The sequence below is a fragment of the Anopheles funestus genome, chromosome 2RL, assembly GCF_943734845.2.
Source record: "Anopheles funestus chromosome 2RL, idAnoFuneDA-416_04, whole genome shotgun sequence".
Lineage (NCBI taxonomy): Eukaryota > Metazoa > Arthropoda > Insecta > Diptera > Culicidae > Anopheles > Anopheles funestus.
In genome coordinates, this window is record NC_064598.1 from 76,387,740 (window position 1) to 76,408,279 (window position 20,540).

A 20,540-nucleotide genomic window follows, 5' to 3' on the forward strand; every position below is an offset into this window, starting at 1 on the left:
ATAAAAAATGTGAAAAAAAATTTAAAAAAATTTTCAACTCGAAAATTTCACAAGGCTTACCCCTTACGATTTTTTTGGGAAATTTTGCAAATTTCCCAAAAAATTTATTTTTGGGAAACAATTTTTTTTTGTTTTATTTTAATGCCAATTGGTTGCAATAAGTTTCTTTTCAATCAAATAATGTTTAAAAAAAAATAGTAAAAAATTATAAAAAAATCAAAACATTCAAAAAAATGAAAATTTACTAAGGCTCATTTTTGCGCCAACTTTTGCCTATAACTCGGTCGGTATCCAACGGATCGTCAATCTTTAACCTGTGGTCGATAGATGGCACCAATGGCTACATTTTCTTCTTGGACGACCATGCCCTCAGACCTCTGTGCCAGAAGTTATTCGAGCAACCAAGTTCCTTACCCTGTTTGAGAAAATGTAAAATTTTCCTCATTTTGAAGCAATGTAGCAAATTTTTTAAATGTGATATATTTTAAATTAAATTTAAATTTAAATGTGATATATTTTAATGGGCGGGGCGGCCCGGTGGTGCATGTGAATAACGGCGCCCGTCCACACGGCAGGGACCGGGTTCAAATCCCATCCGGACCGTCTCCCCGTAGCATGGACTGACTATCCTGCTACGTGGTAAAATAAGTCTTGATACGGCCAGGCCGTTCTAACCAAGCAAAAAAACAAAAAAAAATATTTTAATGGGAATTTGTTGCAATAAGTTTCTTTTCACTTAAATAGTGCTTTAAATTAAAAAAAGAATAAAAAATCAGAAAATTTTTTTTTTTAAATTTCAGCTCGAAAATTTCATAAGACTTACCCCTTACGATTTTTTTGGGAAATTTTGCAAAAAAAATTTAAATTGTTTTATTTTATTGTCAATTGGTTGCAATAAGTTTCTTTTCAATCAAATAATGTTTTAAACAAAAAAAAAATAATAAAAAATTATAAAAAAATCAAAAAATTCAAAAAAATGAAAATTTACTAAGGCTCATTTTTGCGCCAACTTTTGCCTATAACTCGGTCGGTATACAACGGATCGCCAATCTTTAACCTGTGGTCGATAGATGGCACCAATGGCTACATTTTCTTCTTGGACGACCATGCCCTCAGACCTCTGTGCCAGAAGTTATTCGAGCAACCAAGTTCCTTACCCTGTTTGAGAAAATGTAAAATTTTCTTCATTTTTGTATCAACTTTTGCCTATTACTCGGTCGGTATCCAACGGATCGTCAATCTTTAATTTGTGATCGATAGATGGCACCAATGGTTACATTTTCTTCTTGGACGGCCATGCCCTCAGATGTCTGTGCCAGAAGTTATTCGAGCAACCAAGTTCCATACCCTGTTTGATAAAATGTAAAATTTTCTTCATTTTTCAGCAATTTAGCAAAATTTATTAATGTGATATATTTTAATGCGAATTTGTTGCAATAAGTTTCTTTTCACTCAAATAATGCTTTAAATTAGCCTTAGGAACTGTGGCGGATCAAGCTTCTCGGAGGTCCTAAGCGGAATGTTAATTTTGAAAAGAAAATTTTTTTTTTAAATTTCAGCTCGAAAATTTCATAAGGCCTTACGATTTTTTTGGGAAATTTTGCAAAAAAAATTTAAATTGTTTTATTTTAATGCCAATTGGTTGCAAAAAGTTTCTTTTCAATCAAATAATGTTTTAAACAAAAAAAATAGTAAAAAATTATAAAAAAATCAAAAAATTCAAAAAAATGAAAATTTACTAAGGCTCATTTTTGCGCCAACTTTTGCCTATAACTCGGTCGGTATCCAACGGATCGCCAATCTTTAACCTGTGGTCGATAGATGGCACCAATGGCTACATTTTCTTCTTGGACGGCCATGCCCTCAGACCTCTGTGCCAGAAGTTATTCGAGGAACCAAGTTCCTTACCATGTTTGAGAAAATGTAAAATTTTCCTCATTTTGGAGCAATGTAGCAAATTTTTTAAATGTGATATATTTTAATGGGAATTTGTCGCAATAAGTTTCTTTTCACTTAAATAGTGCTTTAAATTAAAAAAAAGAATAAAAAATCAGAAAAAATTTTTTTTAAAAATTTCAGCTTGAAAATTTCATAAGGCTTACCCCTTACGATTTTTTTGGGAAATTTTGCAAAAAAAAATTAAATTGTTTTATTTTAATGCCAATTGGTTGCAATAAGTTTCTTTTCAATCAAATAATGTTTTAAACAAAAAAAAATAGTAAAAAATTATAAAAAAATCAAAAAATTCAAAAAAATGAAAATTTACTAAGGCTCATTTTTGCGCCAACTTTTGCCTATAACTCGGTCGGTATCCAACGGATTGCCAATCTTCAACCTGTGGTCGATAGATGGCACCAATGGCTACATTTTCTTCTTGGACGGCCATGCCCTCAGACCTCTGTGCCAGAAGTTATTCGAGGAACCAAGTTCCTTACCCTGTTTGAGAAAATGTAAATCATGCCAATCTTTAACCTGTGGTCGATAGATGGCACCAATGGCTACATTTTCTTCTTGGACGGCCATGCCCTCAGACCTCTGTGCCAGAAGTTATTCGAGGAACCACGTTCCTTACCCTGTTTGAGAAAATGTAAAATTTTCCTCATTTTGGAGCAATGTAGCAAATTTTTTAAATGTGATATATTTTAATGGGAATTTGTTGCAATAAGTTTCTTTTCACTTAAATAGTGCTTTAAATTAGCCTTAGGAACTGTGGCGGATCAAGCTTCTCGGAGGTCCTAAGCGGAATGTTAATTTTGGTTCCAAAACTAAAGAAAGTCGCACTGTCGATAAACTTAAATCAATAAGGTTTATTTTGCATTCCACGATGGCCGATCGGAGGAAGTCAAATTATGAAACTACTGACCGGGCCGGGTTTTTTATGACTCCGAAATAAGTCGTTGAACGAGCTGACTCCTAATAACGACTCATTCACTCTGAGTTGTCTCACTAAAAAGAGTTGTTGATTTTCATCTCTAGTTCCAACATACCCAAAACAAACGCGTTAGTGGTATGTTTCAAGAGGGATATTTGGCGATATGTGGACTGTGGCTTTTGTACACTCTCACAGATGGGAGGAGGATGTTCTTCAACAAACGATAAAGGAATCCAAATCAATAATGCATTGAAGAGACTCATCTTTCGAAAATCGGTTTTGAGGAAAACAATCATATAACTCCAGTAAACCTGAACAAAATACGATTTTCAAAGATGAGCATGGCCAACCGAAAACCATTGTGATATTACATGTTACACTGACCGGTAAACCACAGAAGACTAGCTTAAACGCTCGTTTGATGCGTGCCTTTTCTACGTAGAACTTTAGGAACAGTTTTCCTAATCGTTAGTCAAACTGAGTCCAGTAAAAATAGAGTTTTAATACAATTAATAAGTCACGTTCTCATGTTATTTCGCTAAATTGATTCCTTTCTTCAAAATTACAGTCACTTATCAAACTTTATTTATTCGCTCTCTCCCTGCTTTTGGCTATTGGCTTGCTATACTGATAATAAGAATTTAAGCAGAATAACGAATTTTCCGTTTTTGGTTGCAAGATTGCACGATATACCGTAGACGCATGTGAAAGAAATGCGAAATTAATTACGGTAAAGTGTTAAGGTAAATTGTGTCAGTTTGTTTGTTAGTTTGTAAATGAAGTAATCCTGTCGTTTAAAAATTCAACACTCAAGTCAAATATACAGGCTTATCTTAAATAAGAAAACTTATCCATACACGTAAAATCTTGTGGTCTCCTCCGTAATCCAAGGTAGGTGCAAAGTAATCCTGCACTTCAGTCGGAAGGAATAACACAACGAATAATACTTTTTCCCCCTTTTTATCGTCCTTCGACTGCAAAAACAAATCATGAAATAAGAAATTGATCAGTACATTATCTAGCATTGTGCTCTGCTTTGCCTTATACTTACTGTAGGAAGAGAGATCAATTTCGTCCGGCAACTCGTTAATGTTTACATCAAATCGATCTTGAACATCGTTCAAAATCTTGGCATCTGCCTCGTCCGATATGAATGTAATAGCCAGACCCTTGGTACCGAACCGACCGGCACGGGCTACTCGATGCAAATAAGTATCCGAATCTTCCGGCATATCGTAATTAAAAACGATATTTACACGCTCGATATCCATACCACGGCCAAACAGATTCGTTGCGACAAGGATACGCTTCTGGAAATCCTTAAACTGTTGATACCGTGACAAACGTTCCTCCTGCACCATTCCACGGTGAATACCGATAGCGGGGAAATTTTGTTCGGTCAGCAGCTGTGCCAAAGCCATGCAACGTTGTACGGATTTTACGAATATTACCACCTAGAAAGACATGAATGAGAATAATCAATAATTTCTATCCATTCTTTCACGAGATGCGATCATACCTGGTTAAACTCCAGCACGTCAAGTAATTCGAACAATTTTTTGTTCTTTTCCGTTTCCTTCAACTTCACATAATGTTGCTGCAGTCCGTGCAGGGTAAGTTTTGTTTCATCGTCCACATAGACTTCCATGGGCTGAAGATAATAAAGATAGTAAACGAAGAAAATATGCATACATTTCATAAAAAAATAGCTGTAATTGAAAAAGGTTATATTTCTAGACGATCAAACTACTGCTGTTGCCGCTTGGATACTTTTTGTGCTTTAAGGAATTGAAAATGGACTAAATTTAGGATTGTAACGATAAAAAATCTTTTTTCATCCAAAAAAGATCTAAACCAATCTATACATTGACATTTTTTTTACTTCACAGATGAAAGCATTGATAAAAATAGGCATTTATCCAAAATTGTGTGGTTATATCAAATGTTCCTCTGGATAAACTTTAAAGGAAAAAAAAATTTCTCTCTAGGAATGGTAAGTCTTTCCCCAAAGATGGAAAAAGTATTGGAAACCAATCATTTTATTGAGTTGATTGTACCTGACTGTACTTCAAGAAAAATAATTTTCTTTATCTAAGAAATCAACAAGTGTAGCAATAATATAATGAAGAAATGCTGACCAACAATCATGTTCAAACGATTTTGTGTACTATTTCGATCGTCCATTTTGAATAACGAGTTTCAATCGTCCTCTATCGATTCAACGAAAAATGCTGAAACGAAATGAATGTCTTATGTGTCTTAGCAAAACGACAAATATGACTACATATGACTCCTTTTGCGCATTTCGATAGAACTGCAGAGAAGGTACAGAACTCAAGCTGTTCACTATGTGTGTTCAACTGCGGTGCACTTTGGGCATTTAGCTAAGGTACAGCAAAATGTTTCTATGTAACTTTCAATACTGAAGCGATCGAAAGACGGTGACTTTCGTTATTCAAATGATGGTTTTATATTTAACGTTGCCAGTTTTAGGCAGGATTCTTGATGCAATTATGTTTCCGCGATTGGCCACTTATCCCATTGAAGTGGTCAACGACGACAGCAAATGGGAAATGGTGTGTAAAGCTTAGTACACTTGAACAATAACTTCTCGTCAAACTATTCCATTCAACACCATATCCTTTCGTTGGATAATTAACATTTCTACTATTAACAGCAGCAGCGGTAGTAGGAATAGTAGATGAGGTAGCAGTTAAAGTAATGGCGATATTTACATCTTGCATGAACTTTTTGCACACGGGACGAATTTCTTTGCTCAGTGTAGCGGAAAACATCATCACTTGCTTTCCATGAGGTGTGTTGCGGAAAATTTCCTGTACATCACGGCGCATATCTGCAATGAAGTGAGAAACAGCAAAGAAGACGATTAAAACATGTTACAAAGATTATCTTATTGCACTACTAGTTGTCGCTACTAACAAAATGTGCAACGAAAACAAACGTTTACCAAAATGATATGACTTACCTAGCTGTTCGAGCATTTTGTCACATTCGTCCAGTATAAAATGTTTGAGATTTTTCAAGTTCAGCTTCTTGTTGCGGATCAGCGCCAACACACGTCCCGGTGTACCGACGATGATGTGCGGTGTCGTCGTTTTCAACACTTCCTCGTCCTTCTGGATAGGCAGCCCGCCGAAAAACACGGCCACTTTGATGGTAGGCATGTACTTGCAGAATCGCTCATACTCTTTGCTGATCTGGAAGGCGAGCTCGCGTGTGTGGCACATCACCAACACGTATGGTACGCTCTCGGTCGGTTCCAACTGCTGAAGCGTTGCGAGCACAAACACAGCCGTCTTTCCCATACCCGACTTGGCTTGGCACAAAATGTCCATACCGAGCACAGCCTGCGGTATGCATTCGTGTTGTACTGAAGAAGGTAACAAAGTAAACAATCTTTTAAATTCTTCGCGTTGCTAAGGAAACCACAAGCAGAGAGCCGTAAAGTCACTAGTGAAATTCGAGTTTAATTTACACAACAATCATACAAGACCTTTTATAATACTAACATTCTCTATAATAATATACTGTAATATTTTCGTCATCTCAACATTATACGAGTAATACAAACGATGGTTTTACTCACCTTCGGAAGGATGCTCGAAACCACAGTCGACAATAGCACGCAGAATTTCAGGCTTCAGTAGAAAATCACGAAATCCTGAGCTGTGAATTGATACGTAGGTACCCTTCACATCCTTTTTTGGCTGCTCGGTGGCCTCGGCCACTACCTGCTCGGTCTGATCCTCCTCCTCGTAATCTAAAAGATCCTCATTATCGGCCATTTCTGATAGATCTGCTGGTGCTTTTAAGCGAGATACGTGTAAATTTATCTAAAATAGAAAAAGCTATGAGTTTCGGTTCCATTCAATGAAATGATAGTTGCTATCACACCACATATGTTTATTACAAACACACGCCACGATTTGTTATCCATCGTAAACAGAAAAAAACGATAATTTTTGCGGCAAATACCGGCGACAGCTTGATTCCGCCATTTTGAAACGCATCATGAATTGATTCCATCATCAGGTGGAAAATGAATCGAATTTTAAAGCACAATCCAGATGACGAACAGCCAAATAACGCATGAAAAGTATACTGTGAACAGTATTCTCTATTTTGGCGATATTGGAACCCATTGATTAAGTGAATTAACAGATGATTTCTTACCAAAAAGTACGAGACGTACGCTGTACGGTTATTCACACGCACTGAAAACCAGTAGAACGAGTCAAAACAGTCACCAGAGCGAGATGCACATACAATCTGTCAACAAATGTTCGGCTAACTTCGGAAAACTCGAGTATTGAACTATGCTATATAGGTATGTTGGCAAAACGGCAACAGCTCAACTGACAGCATAACAAACAATTCACAGCTTTCTGTTTACATGTGAGTCAACTGATTGCAGCGAATTTTTCCAATTCCTCCGGTAACGAAAGCAAACTTGTACAAAGCTACATCGTTCGTAGTCTATTTTACCTCTAAATACTCCACATTTTCAGCCGCTATGAGGATACGGAAACACTTTCTACCCCGCACGCTACAGGATGCCGTGGCGACCGCATTCATGGCCGGTATCATACCGATAACGTTCTGGTTTGAGGTGTACGTAGTTATACCTGGTATTCACGGAGCGGATTCGATGTACAATTGGGTCCATTTCGTGCCTGCCGTGCTCCTGCTATTCAACGTGACGGCACACATGCTTGCAACCGTGCTGTGTGACACCAGTTGCTCCACGGAGCTAATCCAGTTGCCAGCGAACATATCCAACTCAGCGACATCTGGTTTGGGTTCGAAATCGTGGCATCTTTGTGCAACATGTGAATTTATCGCACCACCCCGCTCTTGGCATTGTACCAGCTGCCGAACATGTATTCTGAAGCGGGACCATCACTGTGTCTTTACCGGATGCTGTATAGGACACAAAAATCATCGATACTTCATACTGTTCGTGGCGTACCTGTTCATATCTACGCTGTACGCGAGTGTGCTCAACAATTATTTTATCTGGTTTATACGGGGCGAAGAGTTCCGTAACTGGACATCGCTGGTAAAGATCGTATTCCCGCTCGCCATGCTGCTGATCGACACATCGACCAAACAGTACTATCTGGTGATATATCTCATCAACATGGTAGGTGTAATGTTTACCGGCGTGCTGCTAATTTACCACGGAAGACTGATCCTCAGCGGTGCGGTAGTACACGAGCGAAAGGCACCGGAGTATGATATGGGCCGGGGGGAGAACGTACGAATGGTGCTAGGAAACCGATGGTACATTGCGTGGCTATCGCCATTCGTGACGAGTGAGCTACCACACAACGGCATCAACTGGGAGTCGCTGCAGAAACAAACGATCAAAAGTAAGTGAACCCTGCAAATAGAGAACTGAAAGTATTGTTGTACAGACCAAAGGACCCTGGCGACAAATCGTGTATTGATGCGGCCATTTTTGTGTAGAACTTAAGTGATCAGATTCACTACAAATAATTTAAAAAATTATTTAAAATTTTATAAAAACAACTTCACATGGACGGATATTTTGCGATTGATAATGAAAGAAGCGTTCTGTAAGTTTTGCCTAATATTTTCCCAATAACTTTCGCGGTTTCGTCGGAACCGCTAGAGCGCCACTATGTCTCTATTACAATTTCGTCTGACTAGCGTTTGGTAAAAAGGAAATCTTGCAAAATGTTTCGTTCCACTTGAAATGGCACGGGCAACGGGGCACAATGGGCAGCCGTTCCATCAGAACACCAACTCTTCCGTGTTCGATATCATACTGCTGGCACGATTCGTACGCTGTAGCTGCAACAGTTCCCGTATCAGTGCCGCCTTTTCCCGTTCCAGCAGTGACAACTTCTCGTTCTTTTGATTTATCTCCTCGCAAAGCTGATGGTTCTGTTGCTTCAGATGGTTAACCATTTCCGGCGACTGTTGCTGCTGTAGATGATGTGTCTGCGAAGGTACCGGCGGGTAAGTCCCTGCCGACGATGCTGATGGTGGCGGAGGAACAGCTGGTGGAATGGTAGCGGTAGGCGGTTGCGACTGGGACGGACGTTGTTGATGAAGCGCACGCTGCTGATAGTGAGATGGTCCAGGTCCAAGCATTGTACCGGGCAGGGGACGTAAGGCAAGGTTCATATGCATGGGGAAACCACCCCGTTCCCAGCTTTCTGCCAGCATCATAAGATGGCGATTCACCTCGAGGACACGGGCACGCTGTAGGTCTAACCGTTCCTGCTGCGTCTCGGTCCACGTTTCCTGCGGGGAAAGGAAAACAGTTAATGTTAGTAACATAGGTTGTACATCGAAAAGAATTTGACCTGGCCACACTAAGACACATTCATGCTAAAACTATTCGCAACGGATTAGTATCTTTAGCAACGCAATGAACAACTTAACCAACCACCGGAAGGCGTCTATTATTCCGTTCCGCCCTGGGCTTGTGTTAAACGCCCAATTGCCATATTTAGTGTAGCAGCTCTTTAGAGTGGCAAGTATGGCGCCGGTTATTAGCTTTCCTTTCGCGAGGTAAAGACAAAATCAATTATAATATGGGTGCAAAGAAACAAACAAAAAATGGAGCGATTTCCTTTTTTTTCGGAAGAAACCCTTGGAAAGTGGTGACAGTGTTTGCATAGGCGAAAGCAGCCGGAAAGCTTTGCCGCCACCGGGCAAACATCACACGCAGATCGATTTACGTGCATCCGTGCAACTCACCATATGTGATCCGGGACGTCCAAGATATCGCATCTTTTCCTGCACCGTAGCCAACTGCTTGTGGTACCATTCCCGTGCCTTCTCGACCGCCGTCAATCCCTGCAGCAGGATGTCTTTTTCCTGTTCGATCTGCTTCAACCGCTTGAGCATGTTATAGTCGACGCCATTTTGGAGCGTGTGCCGTCTTGGCTCTCGCCGTCGTCCAGCTGCGCCTGGTGATTTCTTCTGGTAGAGACCGCCCGAGCTAAGCCGTGCACCATCGAGCTGGTTGATGGACTGCAATGAAGGGGACGAGGTAGAGAGATCCGTTTGTCCATCGGCAGATCCACGTGCCAGTGGTCTTAGTGTGCCTTTGCCTGCGTCCCCCTTATCGCCAGCAGCTTCACCCATTAGCAGTGACATCTGCCAGTTCTGGAGAGCGTTCCGAATTTCTGCCTTATCGATACTGGAACTAGCTCCAATCGGGTGCTGATGCTGTTGCGAATGATGCTGATGATGTTGCGCATTGCGGTCTAGGTTTAAAGAGACACGCGGCGGTTTCGGAGGACCAAACGCGCCTGGTAGTATTATTGGCGGTGGCTCCAGGTCAAGATCACCGTCGGGATTTAGTAGCTGCGGCATGCTGAGCGTTTTCTGTGCTGGCATTGCATTGTTTGGTCGCACGGTGGCCGTATTCGTCGGGCCAGCAGTAGTACTCCAAGCAGAAGCAGGTGCCAACGAAGGCAGTTTACTGTTTCCACCAACACCCGTGTCTAGATCGAGCAGTGGTGCTGAAGGAGGTCTTGAGAGGGAGAGTTTAGCCATTGACGCTTTTAGCCCCGGATCGTCTCGGGCCAGCGGAGAAGAGGACGTCGAATGGGACGCAACACCGTGCGTGATGGTTGACGCACCGAGTGATCCCGTTTGGTTGCGTAAGAGGCAAATTTTCAACCCGCTGCAGAAGCGCTCGAACGAGAGATGTCCATTCGGGGGTGTTACCTTGCGCAGGCTGTCAATGACTCCGCGCGGCAAACCCTTGGAACCGTCGTCCTGCCAGCGCTCCTCGATGTCTGCCAAGCGCACGAAACCTGTTTTCCGATCGTCCATGATGTCGAACAGTGTGCGCATGGCGGCAACGAACGCTTTCGGCAATCCGTCGCCATTCTGCTGTTGCTGATGATGCTGATGATGTTGGTGGTGGTGGTGATGATGTTGCTGAAGGTGCGCACCTGGACCCGATGTAGAGTGCACCAGTGGACTGGAACTCGCCGTTGGTAGCACTGGAGCAAGAGGCTGCCCGGTAGACTGTTGGCCGGGAATTGCAGAGTGTCGATGATACGGTTGCTGCTGATGCTGACGATGATTGTGCAGATGCGTTGCCATACCGGTTGCTGACGTTGGTGTCGTCGTTGCGGCCGTCGTTGGTGTTGTCCGTTGTGCGCTCAAGGATAGTATGTTCTTTCGGTTACGGTTGGACAGTGGGTCCATCGCTCATTCACCTTCCCAGCCGGACAAACGTGTGGACACACAGATACAAAGAATCCTAACGATCGTCCAATTGCCACTTCACTTGGGTTTTCTGTTATTCTTGAACAGCAACCTCGCACAGTCACTGGCATCGCGAAAAGCCTCAAACTGCCTTCAACCCGAGTCCAGTTGCTTGTTCTGCTTTCTTCATCCACTGCGAACAAATCCTTTACCCAACGTCCTCTTGAAGGTTGTTTATTTTTACCAAACGAAACGAAACACCAATTTGTAATGCCCCTCAGGCGTTTATTGGTGCCTTTTCTTTCACTTCGTATCCTTCCAGCTTTCCGAACAAACAGGTATTTTGCAAGGTAACTTTCAAACCATACTACCGTGGACTGAAGATATCACACTCACTCACTTTTCGGCATACTTTCAATTTGTACCAAGGTATTCTTTTCACCACAGACAATCCACTTTCTTCAAGCTAACCGCAAACGTGAACAGATCCCGACTCATCTTTCAGCACAAGAAACATAAGATCACTTGAAGATCATCCAATTAACACTAGTAAAGCGATCGATTTCAACCATAAACCGAACACACCAACCGTGTCTGGTTTAACGTACCGATTAGATGCCACGAGAAAACGAACCCGTTGACAACCGACACTAAAACAGCATCCGCCGTCGTTGAAGTCACGCGAGAGAATGCGTATACGCGTCGTCGAGGGAGACTCGCGAACCGAGGCGCGCGTTAGTTTGAACTTTCCGTTGTTGTTTTTTGTCTTTCCTTCTAAAGTATCTCCCTCCACAGCCGTGCCTGAGGCCAAAACTCACCATCAGCACACACACACACACACAATACAACCAGAGCCAAGGCAACCTTTCGAACCTGATTCGGATTCCAATTCGTTGGCAATAGGAGTGTCCCACGTGCAAGCGAGAACAAACATCAACCGTGCAGTGGTCGTCGAAATGGGACAGATTTGGCGGTAGCTTTTAGGGTGCCTGAAGTGGAGAGAAGGTTTTTCCCTTTTTCTTGCCGTTTGCTGCTATCCTCCGGTACAGTTGCGGACGGAATGGAACCCGCAAACCCAGCGGGAAAACACAACGAAGGGCTTTTTAAAAAGGAAAGCTATTAAGGATACAGGTGCAGCACGGTGGGATAAAATATTGGATGCGCCTGCAGTTTAAGGTACCTTAAGATTAAGGCAAACAAATCCAAAAAATGATATTGTTTTGATTGCAGTATAATTGAATTAGAAACTTTTCAATATTTAAGCCAATGTTAGGAGGCAACAATAAGAAGCATTCAAATAGAGAGGTGTCGTTATAATGTATACATCAAGATCAAGATCACTTCTTAACGATTTATTTGGTGCTTTATTTTCTGCACAGCACTGTTTTTGTATTCCTGCTTTTTTTTCGCTACAAAACCCTCCCACATCTTTGCCCAACGGACTTGGATGGTCATCCATCGGTCGATCGCCACCTAACCGAGGCCATAAAACTGTGCACGGACGCTACTCGGGAACGGTTGCGGTTAGCATAAAAATGCCATACACGTGTGTGTGTCGCTGTGTGTGTTTGCGTCCGGGATTTCGCCCCCTCACTTTACAACGCAACCAAGACCCCACCCCGCCCGGTTATGAGGGGCAAGGGTAGGTTGCGGAAATCTGTGCTTTGTTTTCATTTTAAATCCCGCTAGCTTTTGGGGGTACAGGCGTTGGAGACAAAACGTCATAAAATATACAGTTAAACATAAGGGGCCGATTAGTTGGCGCTTGGTTGGTGGCACCTACTACTTCATGGTGGGATCTTACTAACCGAAGCATAAAATCTATCTGATCTATCTCACTTACCACTATCAAATCGCATACATGCGCGTGAACTTACGTAAGGTTGAAAAAGGGGGGTATTGGGCTTGGACATGGGGTGGTCCGGATCACAATTGTTCTGGTTGTTTTACTCCCTTTTGTAGGCATTGTGCTCTCCCCATTTATGCTTATGTTGCGTTCGGTGCGAGTGAAAATAAATCACGCTTACGAAAGTAAGCGTTTATGGAAACGGTTAAGCTTTTAGTTAGCTTGAAGTTGAAGCTGATGAAACGGTGTGAATTATGATCGGAAATTGCGATAAATGGTTGTTTGCTTTTGATTTTCTTTCAGCAAGAATACGAGAGATTTGGTAAACGGAGTGTGTAGCAAGATCACTTTTTGGACTAATGCAGCTCTGTACACGATTGTTGCCCTGAATTGAAGCATTATAATTGCTTCTAAAATGTGTAGAATGAGTAGAAGGACATGCTTTACCAATGTCTTATTTCTTTTTTGTTTATCCAATCCGATCAAAAGTATAAGGTGTGGAGATCCTGCATATAGCCTCGCATAACAAACATAACAACCCGGGCTTAGCGGGAGGCCTGGTTTGGCTGGCGCAATGTTCGTACCAAAACTGGTTTTGCGACCATTTTACCCTGCTGCACCATGCTGCTCCCCTTTCGACGAGCATTAACAGCAAAACCCTCCCAAGAGAAGATCGCTCGTGATGGGGTACATTGAGGCTTGGCAAACATTGGAACCAAAGAGATGGAAAAGTGAGACAGACAAAACAAAAACCAGAACACGGTAACATGGTACGAGTGAAGGTCTTGAAGGCACGTGCACTTTAAAATTTTTGCATGATGTTTTTTATTAAGGGAACAATCAGCAACAACCCGAACGATGAGCGATACTAGAATGTCTAGAATGGGATTTTTAGGAGATCTTTAGAAAGATTACATTATGTTTTCATTTTGTGGTCAGATTTCAATCATTACTTTCTTTTAATTAAGGGGAAAGAATAATGAGAAAGAAATCATGGATGAGTAGCTGGATGATAGCTATTTAGAGGTACTAATACTATCGTAAGGCAATGGAAAACAATTCATGTAAGGGTGGGAAATTCATTATAGAAGTCTTCACAATACATGACAATATGTTCGCTTTGTTTTGCCCACAATAACTAAATTTGCTCTCGCGAAACAAAGCCATCATTTGACGAAGCAAAAACCCCTTTGCTCAATGATAATGATCGAACGAACCACCTGCTACGGCCACCGCCAATTCCGATCGACTACCGTGACGGGATTGGTCGTGACCATAACAAAAACCCACACATTCCAGTCGATGTCCAGTCCGTAGGCCAGACGCCTACGCGCTCTAACGCTGTCAGCAAACGCTTCCGGTTGTGTATGGCCGCCTCGTCGACGTCACGTGAAGCGTAACGGTGTTGACTCTTCGGTGGAGACCTTCTGCCAGCAAGCAGAATGATCTACGCCTTCGCCTACTGGTCGACTTCTCACGGTACAGAGTGCCGGACCCTACAAACATCCCTTGCCACCGGTGGAAAATGAAAGCGAATGAAATTAATCGTAAATCGCCATTGTTTGATGAAAAGTGTGTCACCGACCGGCACGGAAGCATTTCCCACCGCTGGTTTTGGGGCGTTTTCGGTGCGATGCTGATTTGTGCGCGGAACTCACTCACGAACTTCGGGAGGAAGTTACATGATTTATACGACAGCATGCCCGGGCCACGGACAATTCGATGTATGGCGTGTTTGGTGCCTTTTCGCCAAGGTTATTTCGATACGGTATGGATGATAGATCGCTGCGGGATGGTGGACATGTTCCGGTTGGATGATTTTATTTCCGATTGTGGCACTGGAAATGGATTTTGGTGTACGAGCATACCTCATTCACTGCGATCGTGTGGGAAGTTTTAGATTGAACCATTTAAGAAAGTATTAGGAAACGGATGGACAATTTTTCGAAGCTCATGCTCTAAATCGATTGAGTAGCTTCAACCATGCTAATAGGTTAATCTTTTTATTACGCCCTGGGTCTGTTAAAAGAGTGTCTGGCGGCACTTTAACACTTAAGGCTGCCTCACAAGCATATAATCTATTTATTTATTATATGTTGTCCTGTGTAATTCTCATGACATCAATCATGAGATCATGATTATGTTGCTGATTTCAATTTAAAAAAAATGTCTAATGGATTTTAAAACGGCTCTTTACCAAACCTTTTTTACGGTTTACAAAACTTTTTTTAAAATGAGTGATTTTTTTTTAATTAAATTTTGTATCCCTATATTCTTTTTCATACTATTTATTTTTTTGTTATTTTAGAACAAATATAATACAATAAAATATTAAATAGTAGCAAACCATTTTGAAAACGAACGCTATCGATAATCGGCCATTTAAACGAAATGATTGCTACACCAACACGGCCACGAACCGGTTTCCTACACACTCGTAGCAGATTTCAAGATCAAACGCACACGTTTACGCATTCAGACGTAGCTTAAAATACTTTCCCCCCATCGTTGTGGACAGTCTTTGCCTAGCATTCGTATTGAAAGGAGAAACAATTCTGCGTCATGGCACCGATCGTTTTGTACAGTACGCGCCGCACACCGGCCGGTAGGGCCGTAGAACTAACGGCAAAGATGATCGGTCTGGATCTGGATGTGCAGTACATCGATCTGACCAAGAAGGAACAGCTGACGCCCGAGTACCTCAAGGTAAGATCAATATAGATTAGGGGAAATTATTCATCACACACACACCTGACCTAATGTATCGCGTCTGTTCCAGATGAATCCGATGCACACGGTACCCACCATCAACGATAATGGTGTGCCACTGTACGACAGTCACGCCATCATTATCTATCTTGTGTCGAAGTACGGGAAAGATGACAGCCTCTATCCGACGAAGGATTTGGTCAAGCAGGCCAACATCAACGCACTGTTGCACTTTGAATCGGGTGTTCTTTTCGCTCGGCTGCGATGGATTCTGGAGCCGGTGTTTTACTGGGGACAGACGGAGGTACCGCAAGAGAAAATCGACTCGGTGCTGAAGGCGTATGAGCTGCTAGAGGCCACACTTACTACTGGCGGTACGGATTATCTGGTTGGTAGTTCGATCACACTGGCGGACATTTCCGTCAGTACGTCGCTTAGCACGCTCAATGCACTGTTCCCGGCCGATGCTGCCAAATATCCAACCGTTTTGGCATATCTGAAGCGTCTCGAACAAACCATGCCGAACTACAAGGAAATTAACACTGAACGTGCGAATGAGGCACTGCAGCTGTACAATCAGAAGCTCGGCAAAGTGTAACCTGGGACAAACCTTCTGTCCTAAAATGTGCATTTAAAAGGCAAAGTACTCAGTGAGAAATAAAATTTTACAATCGCTTATGAAATGAATAAGGCTTTTATTAGATTGGAGATTCTATCCCTTGTCACAAATACTGTGAAGCATTTGCTTCCTTCTTTCCCAGCACAAACTCGGCCAGCTCGAGTGCTCCATTACCGTTCGCTTCCTCATAGTATGGTAGCTCCTGCATGCGTTTTATCCAGGCAACAATTTTCGGGAATTTAGTCTCGTCCAGCGGTACCACACCGACAAGAGAAGCCACACTTGAGATACAGCTAAAATCGGCTATCGTTAAGCTATCGCCGACCATGTACATATTCACGAGCGAATCCTCCAACAAGCGGTACGCCTTCCGGATGTGCTCAACACGATCGGAATGGAAGTATGATTTACCCGAATAAATTACCGGTTCCTGCGAGAGTACAAACATTGTACAATCCATCCCCATGAAATGTTGGATAACAGATACTGACAAACAAAAAACTAAGCCGAGAAAAGATGACTCCCGCTTCAAGATGTAGCGCCGTGTGGACCCGTGCCCTCCGTACCAGATCGGTCGGGTAGAGACTATCATCGTTACCGTACTTACATACGAGATAAATCATGATGGCGTGACTGGCGGTGATAACGATTCCTCCATCATCCAGTACCGGTATTGTTTGCTGTGGGTTAACCTAAACAATTTGCAGAACATAAGCTTTCGCACCATCTAACGCTGCGGAGGCTAGCGAGAAATACCTTTAGGAACTCTTCCATCAGCTTGTCACCTCGCATGAGTGTCATCTCCTTCTCGATCAACTCTATACCAAGGGCACGAGCGGTTAGTTTCACTGCACGACATGGAGGGCTTTTCTTGTTCGTGTACAACACCAGCTTGTCCATCGTTACCGGTACGATGTGTTTGAAAGAGGGTGATCCAACATTGACTAACTAAGGATGCCCTAGCGGCTATCGTAGTGCTCCACAGATTCTCTTGCTTGATATTATCTTTTACGGACGATTGAAGATAAGATGATAAGGTTGTTACTTAGGGCATGATAAGGTAAAGTAACAACCTATTTTTAGTGAAAAATAGTTTTTACCATTTGAGAGAAGGTATTTAGAAGTAAAGCTTCTAAGTTTGTTAAAAGCTTTACTAAGTTCTTCAGTATAACTTGATGATAGTCTAATCAATTATCATCGTTAATAGAAAATCACCATATGTTTTGCCGATTCTACTGTCGTTACCTCCATACTGTACTATAAAGGTATGAATTGTAACATGGATGTAAATAAAAACTGTTATTGCTCTTGTCATTTATAATGATTTGCGTATATACTGTTTACTAGGTAAGAGAGACATTAGCTAAGGCAGGGAAGGGGATGGTGACACAGCTTGATGGAACATATGCTACGGAATGAAGTGGACAGATAGCGATTTTGCTTATCATTGTACACTTGGTTAGCATGACGGGGAAGCAAGCATGTGTACATATAATGATTTTAAGCATTAATAAGTTTTTGCAAAGGTATGCGTTTCAAATCTATCCCTACTGGTGCATATGGTCTCTCAGTTGATTGCTGAGTTTGGAACACTCAAGTTCGAAAGTTAAATCGGAAGTAAACTTCGAAAGAAAGATGCCTAAGCTAGTGCTATACACTGTCCATCTTAGTCCACCATGCCGAGCAGTAGAACTAACTGCAAGAGCACTGGGATTGGACCTGGAACGCAAGTTGATGAACCTGCTGGCTGGAGACAATCTAAAGCCAGAGTTCTTGAAGGTATCTTACCCCGGTCAACGTGGGTGTGTTCTATACGTTAAGATATTTATATTGCTTTACAGCTTAATCCAATGCATACGATCCCGGTGCTGGATGATAATGGGATAATCATCAGCGAAAGTCATGCCATCATGATTTATCTGGTGCGAAAGTACGCCAAAGCTGATACACTATATCCGTCCGATATTGTCCAGCAAGCTCGGGTCAACGCGGCCCTCCATTTCGAATCTGGAGTACTATTTGCTCGGCTGCGCTTCATTACGGTACGTGTTAGTGTATTCAGCCTAATGTTCGATTTGCAAATAAAAGGTTTTATCAAACGAGGTATTTATCTTTCCCCTCTCAGGAACTTGTGTTTTTCGCACGTAAAGCGGAAATTCCCGAGGATCGTATCGATTACGTGAGGAAGGCGTACCGACTTCTGGAGGATTCTTTGCACGATGACTTTGTTGCCGGACCGCAAATGACTATCGCTGATTTTAGCTGCATTTCGACAGTTGCCTCTACGGTTGGTTTTATCCCATTAGATAGATCGGAGTACCCGCGCACTAATGCGTGGATGGAACTTATGAAACAGTTACCGTACTATGAAGAACTCAATGGCATCGGTGCAACCGAGCTGGGACAATTCGTAGTACAGAAGTTAGCTGAAAATACGAAAGCAAAAGTTTAAATCAAGTGAACGACGAACGCGCTAGTCAGTGAAAATAGATGCTTGTTTTCGCTTGGAAAAGTAATTTAATGCAATGAAGCGTCAAAAACGAAAACCGGAATTTTGTTCTTCGTTTATATTCCATCACTATCACCCACCAGCAAAAACCGGCAAAGCATGCCTGATTCACAATAAATACAAACACACTCGCAAAGTGCCCTTTATCTCTCCTGGTACTACAAACACATCTATACATCCGAAAGAAGATTGGTTTAACATCCGATGCCCCAAACATAACCCCCTTTAGTACGGGTGTGTCTCTTTAACGCAACGGTAGTCTGTCTCAAAATGACCAAGCTAGTTCTGTACACGCTACACCTAAGCCCACCATGCCGGGCCGTCGAACTGACAGCCAAAGCGTTGGGATTGGAACTGGAACAGAAGAATATTAACCTTCTGGCTGGTGATCATTTGACGCCGGAGTTCATGAAGGTAAGTTTTTTAGGGATTAGAGAATGTTTGTTTTTGATCCATCATATTCAACTTAACGTACGATCATTACAGTTAAACCCCCAACATACAATCCCGGTGCTGGATGATGATGGTACGATCATTACCGAGAGTCATGCGATCATGATCTATCTGGTGACGAAGTATGGCAAAGATGACACCCTGTACCCAAAAGATCCAGTCCAGCAGGCTCGCGTAAATGCTGCCCTACACTTTGAATCTGGTGTACTGTTTGCACGAATGCGTTTCATTTTTGTGAGTTAATTTATTGACTGGTTATCAATGCAGTAGATAAACAATTTTTCATTTCTTATTCTCATTTACAGGAGCGTATTCTTTTCTACGGAAAATCGGACATTCCCGAAGATCGAGTCGAGTATGTGCAGAAATCGTACCGCTTGCTGGAGGACACCCTAAAGGATGACTTTGTTGCTGGGTCGAAAATGACAATTGCCGACTTTAGCTGCATTTCTACCATCTCTAGCATTATGGGCGTTGTTCCGCTGGAGCAATCGGAGCATCCACGTATCTATGAGTGGATCGATCGTTTGAAGCAGTTGCCATACTACGAGGAAGCTAATGGAGGCGGTGGAACTGACCTGGGCAAGTTTGTACTTGCCAAAAAGGAGGAAAATGCTAAAGCTTGAAATTAATTCAATTGGTTAAGCAAAAACGAATTTTTGTTCAATAAAAACTTCCTATAACAAAAGTTGGAAATAATATGAAAAGAAATCATTCTTATCATGTGCTGATGATAATAAATTAAAACATAAAGCCTCGGAAAGGAAATGAAAGATTAGAATTAGCAACACAAAGAATGAAAGAAAGATAATGAAATCGTTACAATTGACAAGCACAAACAAAAACGAGCATAGAAGCATCTTCCAACAGTAGAAGTGTAGATTACAGTAATTATCAAATGTATAGCAAAAAATAGGGGCGGTCCGGTGGTGCATGTGATAAACGGCGCCGGTCCACACGGCAGGACCGGGTTCAAATCCCATCCGGATCGTTCCCCCGTAGCAAGGACTGACTATCCGGCTACGTGCTAAAATAAGTCTAGTAAGTCAGAAATGGCCGGCGTGACCTGTAAGATCGTTAAGCCAAGAAGAAGAAGATAGCAAAAAGTATAAAACAGATAATAAAACCATCGTTCGCTTGCCGGGATGTTTTTTTACGCTTTTTTTTCTTCCACTGCATTAACGGGCGTCTATTATCTAATCAAGCGTTTTTGCAAATGTTTGCCAAAATGCGTTGGGGTGTGTGTGTTCTCCACCCCATCGTTCGGTGTACGGCGTAGAACCCCATATATGTATATTTGAATGCATGTATG

General features: G+C 42.1%; 7 protein-coding genes across 8 annotated transcripts; 4 read left to right on the plus strand and 3 right to left on the minus strand.

Moving 5' to 3' along the window:
* Positions 1-3,665: 3,665 nt before the first annotated feature.
* LOC125763945 (ATP-dependent RNA helicase WM6-like) lies at positions 3,666-7,404 on the minus strand. The gene is made up of 7 exons (XM_049427688.1): positions 7,067-7,404; positions 6,480-6,726; positions 5,859-6,263; positions 5,608-5,726; positions 4,392-4,523; positions 3,924-4,326; positions 3,666-3,846 (listed from the first exon to the last, which is right to left on the minus strand). Exons 2-7 carry the CDS (start codon positions 6,676-6,678, stop codon positions 3,833-3,835), a joined length of 1,272 nt encoding a protein of 423 aa, XP_049283645.1. The 5' UTR covers positions 6,679-6,726; positions 7,067-7,404; the 3' UTR covers positions 3,666-3,832.
* On the plus strand, positions 7,257-8,387 carry LOC125763974 (probable palmitoyltransferase ZDHHC24). The gene is made up of 2 exons (XM_049427722.1): positions 7,257-7,328; positions 7,402-8,387. The coding sequence occupies exon 2, from the start codon at positions 7,407-7,409 to the stop codon at positions 8,271-8,273; it is 867 nt and encodes a 288-aa protein (XP_049283679.1). The 5' UTR covers positions 7,257-7,328; positions 7,402-7,406; the 3' UTR covers positions 8,274-8,387.
* A 55-nt stretch (positions 8,388-8,442) lies between these two features.
* LOC125763922 (suppressor APC domain-containing protein 2) lies at positions 8,443-13,985 on the minus strand. Its single transcript, XM_049427653.1, has 2 exons — positions 9,626-13,985; positions 8,443-9,166 (listed from the first exon to the last, which is right to left on the minus strand). Exons 1-2 carry the CDS (start codon positions 11,090-11,092, stop codon positions 8,651-8,653), a joined length of 1,983 nt encoding a protein of 660 aa, XP_049283610.1. The 5' UTR covers positions 11,093-13,985; the 3' UTR covers positions 8,443-8,650.
* Positions 13,986-15,341: 1,356 nt separating this feature from the next.
* On the plus strand, positions 15,342-16,330 carry LOC125763983 (glutathione S-transferase 1-like). Its single transcript, XM_049427733.1, has 2 exons — positions 15,342-15,644; positions 15,718-16,330. Exons 1-2 carry the CDS (start codon positions 15,501-15,503, stop codon positions 16,243-16,245), a joined length of 672 nt encoding a protein of 223 aa, XP_049283690.1. The 5' UTR covers positions 15,342-15,500; the 3' UTR covers positions 16,246-16,330.
* On the minus strand, positions 16,323-17,509 carry LOC125763984 (glutathione S-transferase 1-like). The gene is made up of 3 exons (XM_049427734.1): positions 17,023-17,509; positions 16,758-16,958; positions 16,323-16,696 (listed from the first exon to the last, which is right to left on the minus strand). The coding sequence occupies exons 1-3, from the start codon at positions 17,164-17,166 to the stop codon at positions 16,370-16,372; spliced, it is 672 nt and encodes a 223-aa protein (XP_049283691.1). The 5' UTR covers positions 17,167-17,509; the 3' UTR covers positions 16,323-16,369.
* Positions 17,510-17,813: 304 nt separating this feature from the next.
* LOC125763985 (glutathione S-transferase 1-like) lies at positions 17,814-18,921 on the plus strand. The gene is made up of 3 exons (XM_049427735.1): positions 17,814-18,045; positions 18,108-18,308; positions 18,392-18,921. The coding sequence occupies exons 1-3, from the start codon at positions 17,902-17,904 to the stop codon at positions 18,716-18,718; spliced, it is 672 nt and encodes a 223-aa protein (XP_049283692.1). The 5' UTR covers positions 17,814-17,901; the 3' UTR covers positions 18,719-18,921.
* A 44-nt stretch (positions 18,922-18,965) lies between these two features.
* On the plus strand, positions 18,966-19,916 carry LOC125763977 (glutathione S-transferase 1-like). 2 transcript variants are annotated; one of them, XM_049427726.1, is made up of 3 exons: positions 18,976-19,189; positions 19,262-19,462; positions 19,534-19,916. In XM_049427726.1, exons 1-3 carry the CDS (start codon positions 19,046-19,048, stop codon positions 19,852-19,854), a joined length of 666 nt encoding a protein of 221 aa, XP_049283683.1. In that variant the 5' UTR covers positions 18,976-19,045; the 3' UTR covers positions 19,855-19,916. The 2 variants fall into 2 exon arrangements, with proteins under 2 accessions (XP_049283682.1, XP_049283683.1); XM_049427725.1 differs by having other exon boundaries at positions 18,966-19,462.
* The last annotated feature ends 624 nt before the right edge of the window (positions 19,917-20,540 follow it).

What these genes read in the sequence shown, in the direction of transcription:
- LOC125763984 (XM_049427734.1), bottom strand. Translation starts at nt 17,166, where the DNA reads ATGGACAAGCTGGTGTTGTACACGAACAAGAAAAGCCCTCCATGTCGT. An exon ending in TGATGGAAGAGTTCCTAAAG is followed by an intron (nt 16,959 to 17,022) that starts GTATTTCTCGCT and finishes CAAATTGTTTAG; the next exon opens with GTTAACCCACAGCAAACAAT. An exon ending in CTCGGCTTAGTTTTTTGTTT is followed by an intron (nt 16,697 to 16,757) that starts GTCAGTATCTGT and finishes GTACTCTCGCAG; the next exon opens with GAACCGGTAATTTATTCGGG.
- LOC125763945 (XM_049427688.1), bottom strand. Translation starts at nt 6,678, where the DNA reads ATGGCCGATAATGAGGATCTTTTAGATTACGAGGAGGAGGATCAGACC. An exon ending in TTTCGAGCATCCTTCCGAAG is followed by an intron (nt 6,264 to 6,479) that starts GTGAGTAAAACC and finishes TACCTTCTTCAG; the next exon opens with TACAACACGAATGCATACCG. An exon ending in ACGTGCTGGAGTTTAACCAG is followed by an intron (nt 4,327 to 4,391) that starts GTATGATCGCAT and finishes ATGTCTTTCTAG; the next exon opens with GTGGTAATATTCGTAAAATC.
- LOC125763922 (XM_049427653.1), bottom strand. Translation starts at nt 11,092, where the DNA reads ATGGACCCACTGTCCAACCGTAACCGAAAGAACATACTATCCTTGAGC. An exon ending in GACGTCCCGGATCACATATG is followed by an intron (nt 9,167 to 9,625) that starts GTGAGTTGCACG and finishes CTTTCCCCGCAG; the next exon opens with GAAACGTGGACCGAGACGCA.
- LOC125763974 (XM_049427722.1), top strand. Translation starts at nt 7,407, where the DNA reads ATGAGGATACGGAAACACTTTCTACCCCGCACGCTACAGGATGCCGTG.
- LOC125763983 (XM_049427733.1), top strand. Translation starts at nt 15,501, where the DNA reads ATGGCACCGATCGTTTTGTACAGTACGCGCCGCACACCGGCCGGTAGG. An exon ending in TGACGCCCGAGTACCTCAAG is followed by an intron (nt 15,645 to 15,717) that starts GTAAGATCAATA and finishes CGTCTGTTCCAG; the next exon opens with ATGAATCCGATGCACACGGT.
- LOC125763985 (XM_049427735.1), top strand. Translation starts at nt 17,902, where the DNA reads ATGCCTAAGCTAGTGCTATACACTGTCCATCTTAGTCCACCATGCCGA. An exon ending in TAAAGCCAGAGTTCTTGAAG is followed by an intron (nt 18,046 to 18,107) that starts GTATCTTACCCC and finishes ATTGCTTTACAG; the next exon opens with CTTAATCCAATGCATACGAT. An exon ending in CTCGGCTGCGCTTCATTACG is followed by an intron (nt 18,309 to 18,391) that starts GTACGTGTTAGT and finishes TTCCCCTCTCAG; the next exon opens with GAACTTGTGTTTTTCGCACG.
- LOC125763977 (XM_049427725.1), top strand. Translation starts at nt 19,046, where the DNA reads ATGACCAAGCTAGTTCTGTACACGCTACACCTAAGCCCACCATGCCGG. An exon ending in CACGAATGCGTTTCATTTTT is followed by an intron (nt 19,463 to 19,533) that starts GTGAGTTAATTT and finishes TCTCATTTACAG; the next exon opens with GAGCGTATTCTTTTCTACGG.